General features: G+C 55.3%; 1 protein-coding gene across 1 annotated transcript; it reads right to left on the bottom strand.

The window, feature by feature from the left end:
- Positions 1 to 8,181: 8,181 nt before the first annotated feature.
- Positions 8,182 to 9,864, bottom strand: LOC119510496 (homeobox protein MSX-3-like). The gene is made up of 2 exons (XM_037804830.1): positions 9,575 to 9,864; positions 8,182 to 8,928 (listed from the first exon to the last, which is right to left on the bottom strand). The coding sequence occupies exons 1-2, from the start codon at positions 9,798 to 9,800 to the stop codon at positions 8,516 to 8,518; spliced, it is 639 nt and encodes a 212-aa protein (XP_037660758.1). The 5' UTR covers positions 9,801 to 9,864; the 3' UTR covers positions 8,182 to 8,515.
- Positions 9,865 to 10,193: the final 329 nt, after the last annotated feature.

Raw genomic sequence — 10,193 nt, 5'->3', positions numbered from 1 at the left:
TGTTTGGATTTGTTTTGACCATGAAAACAGTGAATTTTGGCCCAGACCCACATGAGGGAGGGGCAGCTTGTGGTTACAAATCCCCAAGAAGATTTTCCCCCTGTATTTACTTTCATGGCAATGTTCCCCTCAGTTTCTGGGAAGATGATGGTAACAACAGAATTTCATCCTTTCAGGTATTAAAAGCAAAATAAAATAAATCCCTTTTTCTCCAAGTGCCCTATTTGGGTTGCCTTTAGACAGAGCTTAACAAGGCAGGACATCTGGGTGTTAGAAACAGACGCCTCATCTCACTCACAGCAGGAGAAATGGGAACAGAGAGTCCCTTTCACGACACCCCTGACGACACCCACACCCTGTGGCCGGGCCGAGGGCCAGGCGCTGCGTGCGCATCAGAGGGAACGTCGGGTGGCACAACCGTAAGGAGAATGCGGGGGCGTCCAGCAAAATCACCTCTGCATTTTCCCTTCAGTCCTACTTCGAGGGACACATCCTCAACGTACATTAGCAAAAGTTCAAAAAGATCCACTCACCAGGCAGTTTGTTGCAGTATAAATTTTAGTACCTGTCTTAGTTTGCTAATGCTGCAGAATGCAAAACACCAGAGATGGATTGGCTTTTATAAAACGGGGGTTTATTTCACTACACAGTTATAGTCTTAAGGCCACAAAGCGTCCAAGGTAACACCTCAGCAATCAGGTACCCTCACCGGAGGATGGCCAATGGTGTCCGGAAAACCTCTGTTAGCTAGGAAGGCAGCTGGCGTCTGCTCCAAAGCTCTGGCCTCAAAACGGCTTTCTCCCAGGACGTTCCTCTCTAGCAAGCTTGCTCCTCTTCAAAACATCACTCCCAGCTGCACTCAGTGAGTTCCCTCCCCCCCGAGTCAGCTCATTTATATGGCTCCACCGATCAAGGCCCACCCTGAATGGGCGGGGCCACGCCTCCATGGGAACATCTCACCAGAATCATCACCCACAGCTGGGTGGGGCACATTCCAAGCAATGTCTGCCCCACAAAACTACAAAGATAATGGCATTTGGGGGACACAATACATTCAAACCGGCACAGTACCAAAGGCCTGAAGACAATCCAAATAGTGTTGAGAACTGAAGTTTTGGGCCTGGTGGGGAGAAGACACAGAGTGAAGGTGAATGAAGTAGCCCTGAAGTTGACTGGAAGGATCACTCTGTACAAACTCATAATGCACATTGCATATCTGTTGAAAAAACAGCTCTGTCTACTGGAAAGCCTGGGTGTGTGTGTGTATTTCCGGAAAACAAGGAAATTACTAAAGGATAATAGGGCTGGACTCCAGAGCTGACTTAAATGAGGTCCCACTGGCCGAACTGGGGACAACTCGAGCATCAGTGCGTGTGACAACCACGGTTGAACGAAACATCAAATAGGTTTAAATAGTTCAGTTCCTCCTATTACTCGTTTAAAACAGACACCTCAGGGATCACCTTTTAGGAGGATACAGGGACCAGTTCACCATTTTGAAAACTGGCCTATGGAGGAAAAGTCAAGAATTTGTCCTGCCTTTCCCGCAGCGTATTCTCTATGTGGGACTGTGGGGCCAGCGGCCCGTCTGCGGGGTTTCCCCAGGTGTGGTCTCCGTGGGCCACACAGTGTCCTGCCCACACAGTGTCCTGCCCACACCGCCAGGTGCCCAGAACCAGCCGGGATCAGGGCCTGCGTGCAGCTGGCTGACCTTGGGAACAACCCTGAGGGGCTGAGTGGGGGCTGGGGAGAGGGAAGGAGGACGGCGGGAAAGCCCCCAAGGGTCTTTGGAGGGGCCTCTGCAGTGGGCACTTGAGACACCACCGCACCAGGGGCCCGGCGGGGACCCCTCAGGCTGGGCCTCAGGAGAGCCTGCCCGAGACCACTGGGACAGCCCGGGAGCTGCAGCGGGGAAGCAAAAGGGTCGGCGGCTGCGAGATGCTGTCAGGCCACCCCTGCTGGAGCCACGGAGGGTGGAGAGGGGGCTGTGGTAGGGGTCACCGGGGGTGGGAGAGGTCATGGGGGTGGGAGAGGTCTCGGGCGCAGGAGAGGACACGGTGGGGGGTGAGGAGAACCTACAGAACCAGAACACCTGAGATTCGCGTCAGCTGACTGCAGTGCATGGACTGGTTGGGATCTGGATTCAAATGAACAAACTGGAGAAAGTTAAGAAAAACCAACTGAAAAACAGGAGACAATCCAGGAAATCCGAATGCTGCTGGATATTTACTATTGAGGAATTGTTAATATTTTGTGATAATCATATTGTGGTTATGCTCATTTAAAATAATTTTTAAAATAGATTCTGGACTCTTTGGGAAGGCTGGTGTCTGGGATTTGCTTCTGTGTGATCCAGGGCGGCAGAGGGGCTATTTGGGGTCCAGAGGAAACCAGATGGGGCCTGAGCTGATAACTGCTTGGGGGGAGGGGGCTGCAGGTGTATCACCCTCCCCCGTGTGTGTGTACAAGTGTCTGTATCAATATCACAGGTATTAACACACACACGAGCACTAGGGTAATGTAACGTTTGCACATGCTCTTTCCCGTGTGCCTGGCATTGTCCTTGGTCACAAGGAGAGAAGGCAAAGGCCCAGCAGCAGCATAACCAGGGCAGCCTTGGGACAGAGTGCTGAGTCCAGTCCAGCCAAACCGAGCCTTGTGCCCCAGCTGCTTGAAGGAAGAGATGGTAAACAAACTTTCCGTCTTCCAGGGTGTCCGACCTCCAAGGATGTGGGGGCTCAGCGGGGCAAGGTAACTATCCCCCACAGAATCTCAGGTGAAGCCCAGGGGCAAACGGAGGGTGCCAGCTGCACCTGGGGGGGTCAGAGCCACCTCCCCATCACCCACCACGTCAGGGTGCCTCCCATGGCGCGAGAGTGCAGGCAGCCTGTCCCCTGTGGACTGACCGCGGCCCAGGCTGGAGACGGCCGGGAAGCAGCCGAGCTGATGCGCGCTGGGGATACACATGCTTGCAGCCGTGCAGCTGCATCACTCTGTACAGACGCACCAGCGTTTCAGAACACCCCCCACGTAAACTCTGCTCCCCACACCTCCAGTTGCTGCCGCTGGTCATTCTTTCACCAAACTTGAAGATACTGAATATATTTCCACTGGTTTTCTGCTGGCCTCAGTGTCATCAGTGTTTTGTTGTACCTAAGTTTTAAACAGTTATGTAGTCAAATCCCTGTCCATTTTCTTTGTGATTTATTTCTTCACTTTTACGTGTTTAAAGGCCACACCCACTCCTACCCCAAGCTGGGTTTATTCTAGAAATTCGAGATTGGCCTAACATTGGAAAATTTATTACTATAATTTACTGTAATTAACAGATTATAGAAAAAATTCATTTGATCATCTCAGTATACTCAGAAAAAGCATTTGGTAAAAGACAACATTCATTCATGACAAAACTTCTTAGCAGCTAATCTCAGAAGGGAGACTTAGTAACCGGGAAAGCTGTCTAGAAAAACCCACTGAATATGCCAAGGTTAGTGATAAAATATTAAAAGTCCTTCCTTTAACAACAATACTGTGAACAATTGTACAGATAACATGTTGTGTTTATAAGCACACTATATTCATAACATACTAGATGAAATGGACACAGTTGCCAGAAACACAGATTACCAAAACTGACTCAAGTAGAAATAGAAAATCCGAACAGACCTCTGACAAAGGAAGAGATCGAATCAGCAAAAACCTCCCAACAGAGAAAAGTCTGGACCAAGTGCCTTCACTGGTGAATTCTCCCAGACATTTAAAGATCAAACACCAATTCTTCTCAGTCTCTCCTAAAAATAGAGGACAGTCCCTTCCCGATTCCAGATGAAGACCGAGGAAGAAAAGAAAATTGCAGACACTGTCTCTTGCCAACATGGATGCCAAATTCTCTACAAAATACTGGCAAATCAAATCTCACAGGACATAAAGATGATTATATGCCATGACCAAGTGGGATTTATCCCAGGTTTGCAAGGCTGGTTCAACATATGAAAATCAATTAATATAATACTCCACATTAGTAGAACAAAGGAAGAAAACACAAGATCATCTCAACTGACAGAAAAAGCATTTGGCAAGATGCAGCACACTTTCATAAGAAAAATAGGAACTAGAATAAGAGGGAGCTTCTCCAACATGATAAAGGGCTTTTATGAAAAACCCACAGCTAACACCACGCTCCCTGGTAAAAGAATGAAGGCTTTCTCCTCAGACAGGAACAAGACAAGGATGCCCGCTGTCACCACTGTTATTCAATATTGTACTGGACGTTCTGGCCAGAGTAATTTGGCAAGAGAAATAAATAAAAGGCATCCAAGTTGGAAAGGAAGAAATAGAACGATCTCTATTTGCAGCTGACATGATCCCATATGGGATATATTTATATGGGATCACAACAAAACTCTGGGAGCTTTCCACAACAAAGCTAGAGCTATTAAACGAATTCAGCAAAGTTGCTGAGTACAAGAGCAACTGCCCCCTCCCCCCAAAAAAAATCAGTGGTATTTCTGTGCACTAGTGATGAACAATCTGAAAAAGAAATCAAGCCAAAAATTCCATTTACAACTAAAAGAATAAAATACCTAGGAACAAATTTAACCATGGATGATATGACTGAAACTAGGTGGAAATTAGTCAAACTAGGTTGTTATTAGGTTAAGATGTTTATTATAATTACAGAGATAGCTACTACACACTACACTGCAAAATCACAGTGTAGGACCTCGATTCAGAAATACTTCCTGGGGGCACCCCCAGTCAGGAGAGGGTCGGGCAGCCCGGAGCCAGGCCGTGGCGGGCTTCGTGCCCCTCGGTGGCAGCACCGAGCGTTGCATTCCAGCCCATGTGGAGAATCTCGTTCTTCACGTGCCAGGTTCCCGGGGGGTCGGTGCCGCCCGGTTTCCTCACGAGATATTTCCCACCTACCGGAGTGTACCGAAGTGCAGGTCAGCACGGCGGCCCCCGCCCAGCGTGAGAAATGCAACGCAGCATTTTAAAAGCCCACGGAGCACGCTTCCAGCCTCAGGCCTCCTCTCCACGGTCCTGCGAGGACTCCGGGCTGTCGACGGTCTGGCCCCACCCTGCCCTCGCCGTGCTCTGGCCGCTCTCTCGGCCGCCACCTTGGTGGGTCCCTGCTGGACTGAACTCCCAAGGGCGGATCCACCGGGCTGCAGGCAGGCAGCAGGCAGCCGAGAGGGTTCCGTGTGTCTGTCTGCATGACAGGGCGTGTCTGTCCACGTGACGGGATTTCGCATCACGGCTCCAGGCTTCCGGCGCATGGTGGCCTCTGACCCCCCCAGTGGCCCAAGGAGGTGGTGGCCAGTGCACCCAGCCGGGACCCGGCACTGCGTGTTCCAGGGACGCCAGGAAGACGCCGCACAGGCAGCAGCCCCCGTGCCAAAGAGAAGAGCAGAACAGACCCCGTCGTGGCAAGTTTGCTCCAGCCTGAATCAGCGGCAGGCACCCAGCCCGTGTGATGAGACAACAGGCACCCCCAGACTGTGCCCCCACAAAAGCCCTGAGGCGGACCCCCAGTGGGGACCCAGGGGTCAGTGAGGGTCCCAGATAGACACAGGGGCACACCCCCTGCCCTCTGACCACAGGGCCCTGTCCAGCTGTTTGCAAGCGCTGCAGCCAGCCTGAGCTGCGGGAGTCCAACAGGGTGCAGAGGGGTGCACAGCCCCTGCTGCACTGTGAGGCCACAGGCTGGATGGAGAAGCAGGGCAGCAGGCACCCAGTCATTTCCTCATGCGTGGATTGTCACGTTTGCTTTAGATTTTCTGAAAAATAATATCTCTTGAAATATTTACCACATGCCTCTCAAATTATTGACAGTGAGTAGTGGTATCTTGGCCATAAAACTTCATCCTGGCTTGCCCGGTACCTGAGGGACCTCAGATTTGAGAAGACAACCTGAGTGTTGCCCCAAAAACCAGCTGCCATGCCCAGAGAGGTGGGTAGAAATGCCTGGACACAAGCCATGCTTGGGGGGTGTGCCAGTTTGAATGTATTATGTCCCCCAAAACACCATTATCTTTGATGCAACCTTGTGTGGGCAAATTAGTGTTTATTAGATTGTAATTCTTTGAGTGTTTCCATGGAGATGTGACAACCCAACTGTAGGTGATAACTCTGATTGGATAGTTTCCATGGAGGTGTAGCCCTGCCCATTCAGTGTGGGCCTTGATTGGTTTACTAGAGCACTATATAAGCTCAGACAGAAGGAGTGAGCTTGCTACAGCCAAGAGGGACACTTTGAAGAATGCACAGGAACTGAGAGAGGAGCTTCAGCTTACAGAGACATTTTGGAGACGGCCTTTGAAAGCAGACTTTTGCTCCAGAGAAGCTAAGAGAGAACAAATGCCCCAAGAGCAGCTAAGAGTAACGTTTTGGAGAGCAACTGAGAGTGACATTTTGAGGAGCAGCTGCAGCTAAGAGAGCACAAAACGCCCCAAAAGCAACACTTTGGAGAGCGCCATTTTGAAACGCAACCTGGGAGCAAGTAGTGAGGGTACCCAATGGTTGCTGACTTATGTTGGACACTTTATGGTCTTAAGACTGTAACTTTGTAACCAAATAACCCCCATTTATAAAAGCCAATCCATTTCTGGTATTTTGCAAAACGGCAGCATTAGCTAACCAGAACAGGGGGGCCCCAGCCCATCGCTGAGCCGGCCACTGCACCCCCCACCTCCTCCCGCCTGGTTACAGGCTGCAGGCAGATCTGAAGGGCGGCTAGAGCTGAATTTTGAGTTTAAAAGGTGTAGTTTCAGTAGGTGCTGGATGGCTGAGCAGGCCGGGCCTCCTTCCCACTCTCCCAACGATGCTTTGGCTCTTAGCAGCTTGTGTTTCAGGGCCCGGGTTAGTTTCCCTTTAAAAACTGGTCATGAGTTTTCGTTTTTCTGGGAGAGAGAGGGGGGATATCAATATGGGCACTCGTGGGAACTCAGAGCCTGTCAGCTGGCTCCTCCCGGTGTCCTTGGCTGAGCAGGAGGCTCCGGGGCATCCCGGGGCTGCTGAGCGATGGTTCCCTGCATCCCTGGGTCCCACGGGTCCTTCTCACTCCTCCGGGGTGGGCAGGGCCGTGAGCTGGGACCACCTGTGCTGTTCGCTACAGGGAGGCAACCTGGGCACCCGCTCTCCCTGGTCACATCTCCGGGTCGCAGCCCGAGGTCTCCTCTCCAGCTCGGGGTGTGAGCGAGGGGCAGCCGACAGGCTCTGGCTGGGGCCTCCCCAGGACATGCTGTGGGGCTCGCAGCCCACCCTCCAGGTCTAAGCCTCATGCCTGGGCTGACGCTGCCACGGAAAACTGCCTGTGATCTGTCTCACCCCTGCTGCCAGGCACCCCAGGGGGTCCCCCGTCCTGATCTGAGGCTGGAGGCCAAGCAGGGGCAGACTCTGGTAAATGGGTGGGACCCTTCATTTTCCATACGCAGGGCCTGGGGTGAAGGCAGCCCCAGTGTTCTCAGTTTCTCTAGGAAGAGGAAGCTGATGCCAGCGGGTCCCTGGCACCCTTGACCGAGTCGGCAAAGGCCATCTGGATGAACTCGAACCCCACGGGGAGCCCACCTGGCTTCCCCCACGTGGCGGTCATCTGCAGGGCAGGGCGCACCACAGTTCCTCCCCTTCGCCACCTGCAGTGCCACCAGCAGAGAACACGGCGCTCGGTGAGCCACCGAGGCCCCCGGCGACAGCCGCCAAGGAGGTGCCAGAGACCGGTCCACACGTGTGCTCCCGGCCGGCTCCGGGCCACCAAGGGCCACCCCCAGCACTGCGGGGTCCCCCGGGGCCAGCGGCACCTCCAACCCCCCACGCTCAGGCTCCCTAAATGTTCTCTATGAATAATAATAATACAATAGTAATAATGAAAAATTGTCTTAAATGAGTGCCAAAGTTTCCAATAGGTCCAGGCGACGAAAGTAATTAAAAAGTTTCTTTTTTGGCAGTCTGACATGGAAGTATTTAAATTTCTTCCTTTGGAAATTAGTCATTTGCTGCAGCCCAAAACAATCTAGTAAATTCTTTCCCGTCAACGCGGTTATGAGCAGGGAAACAGAGGTGTCCACCCAGAAGCAAGCCCGCGGGCTAAACCTTAAAACTATTTTGGGGGGGTTTTGTACAAACTAGGAAGCTTTATTCTGGTCTCATTTGAGGACACTGTACATAACTAAGTACATTACCTTTTGGCAAACAGTTTGATATGAACATGATTTTTTTTATTATTATTATTTGTAAATATCTGTAAGACACCTACAGATAAGCTTCGGGCGTCAACATTGTATTAACACCAAAAAAACAAAAAATCAGAACAAATCAACGAAACGTTTGGAGGTTACCGGGAGCGGCGGTTCGGGGCGCAGGGACCCGGTCGGGGGCTCCGCTGGCCGCCGGGAGCCGAACGCGCTGACCCTGCGCCCGGGGGCCCGCGCTGGCCTGCGGGGCAGAAGCCCACCCCTCCCCGCCCTGTGCCGCAGCCCCCGGGGGACCCTGTGCGCAGGCGGCGGTCCAGGGCGCCCTAGGACAAGTAGTAGAGGCCACGGGCGGCAACCGGAGCGGCGAAGAACCCGGGCACCGGCGGCAGGACGCCCGCGGCGCCGCCGTACACGGCCGGGGAGCCCTGCTGCGGGGCGCCCAGGGGGAAGGGCAGGGAGAACGAGGGCAGCAGCGGCTTGGCCGCCAGCTTCCGCTTCTCCAGCTCGGCCTCCTGCAGCCGCTTGGCCTTAGCCCGGCGGTTCTGAAACCAGATCTTGACCTGCGTCTCGGAGAGGCTCAGGCTACCGGAGAACGCGGCGCGCTCGGCAACCGACAGGTACCGCTTTTGGCGGAACTTGCGCTCCAGCGCCAGCAGCTGCACGGTGGTGAAGGGCGTCCGCGGCTTGCGGTTGTTCTTGTGTTTTCGGAGGGTGCAGAGTGGAGGGCTGGGGGCTCCTAGGAGGAAAGATAAACAGAAAGTGCACGCCCCTGTCCCCGACACTCCCGGATCTCGGAAAAGCCGTTCTAGTTCCAAGTCCCAGCTCCGCGACCACGGCACCCGGAGATCACCAAACCCCCAAAGCCGCTGGGGTAAGAGAAGCAAAGCACCGGGCGGGGGCACGGCTGGAGCGGGGCTCGCTGAAGGATGTGCGATTCTGCTTCCCAGAGCGGCGGCCCCACATCCGCTGGGAGGAGCGGGGGACTCGGCCCACTTGGGAGAAGCAAGAAGCTAGGGCAGGCGCCGCGCTGGGGCCACTGCAAGAAGTTTGCAGCCCCAGCCCTGGCCGAGACCGACGGCGGCGGGCGCAGAGGCAGAAACGAAGCACCCAGAGACTGGGTGGGGCAGGGGCTCTGGGCGGGCGAGACCCGGATGCGAGGAGCTCGGGGGCGTGAGCGCAGCCTCTCAGGCCCGCCAGAATGCCCGGCTGGGCGGGGGAGGCGGAAGGTGGCCGCCGGGGCGCACCAGGGGTCCGCTGGGTCGGAGTTTTGCCCGGGCCGGGCGCGTTAGTGCCTACTTAGCTCCTTCGCAAGTTTCCAGCGATCGCGCCCTTCCCGCCCTGGTCCCCGAGCCCAGGCCGGGTCCGCGTGGCTGGGCACTTACGTGGGGGGGATGTGCAGGCGGCCGGCGAGAACCAGGCCCGGAGCTCCGCGGCGCCACTCGGCCTCTCCTCCTGCTCGGCCTCCGCCGGCTCCGTGAGACCTGGGCCTGGCCCGCGCTCCTCCTCCAGCAGCGACTCGACGCTGAAGGGCAGCTGGCCGGACCCTGCGCCGTCCCCGCTGCGTGCCCTGAGCCCAGCGGGGTCCATGCCCAGCGACGCCGGGGCCATGCGCGGGGCTGGCTGGACCGGCGGGCGGGCGCGGGGGCAGTGAGCAGCGACACCCGACTCTCCGTGACCGCCCCCGCCCTCGGTCTTCAGCGCCCTATAAAAAGGCGGCGCCGCTTTCAAGAGCCGCTGCCCAATCGCAGCGGCTGGTGACGCGCGAGCCCCGGCGTCCATTGGCTGCGGGCTGGGCGGGGCGGGGAGGGGCGCGGGGGGTGACCGCCGTGGGACCGTCCGCCTCGCAGCGCCCCTGTCGTCTCCCGGCGCGACCGCCATCCCTTCCCCGAGGCTGCGGGCCCGACCCGGGGCTCAGTGCCGCGTTCCTCCTGCCCTGGGCGCGCGGAGCTGATGCCCACCTCCCCGCCCGGGGACCCCAGGCTCCGACGTCGGGCAGGCCTG

This window comes from Choloepus didactylus, chromosome 15 (assembly GCF_015220235.1).
Source record: "Choloepus didactylus isolate mChoDid1 chromosome 15, mChoDid1.pri, whole genome shotgun sequence".
Taxonomy (NCBI): domain Eukaryota; kingdom Metazoa; phylum Chordata; class Mammalia; order Pilosa; family Megalonychidae; genus Choloepus; species Choloepus didactylus.
The sequence above is the reverse complement of the archived record's forward strand: the minus strand, read 5'-3'. Positions and strand labels throughout refer to the sequence as shown.

Bases quoted from the DNA above. Each gene is read 5' to 3' on its own strand.
- LOC119510496 (XM_037804830.1), bottom strand. From the start codon at position 9,800: ATGGCCCCGGCGTCGCTGGGCATGGACCCCGCTGGGCTCAGGGCACGC. The intron at 8,929-9,574 runs GTAAGTGCCCAG...CTTTCCTCCTAG, and splicing joins CGCCTGCACATCCCCCCCAC to GAGCCCCCAGCCCTCCACTC.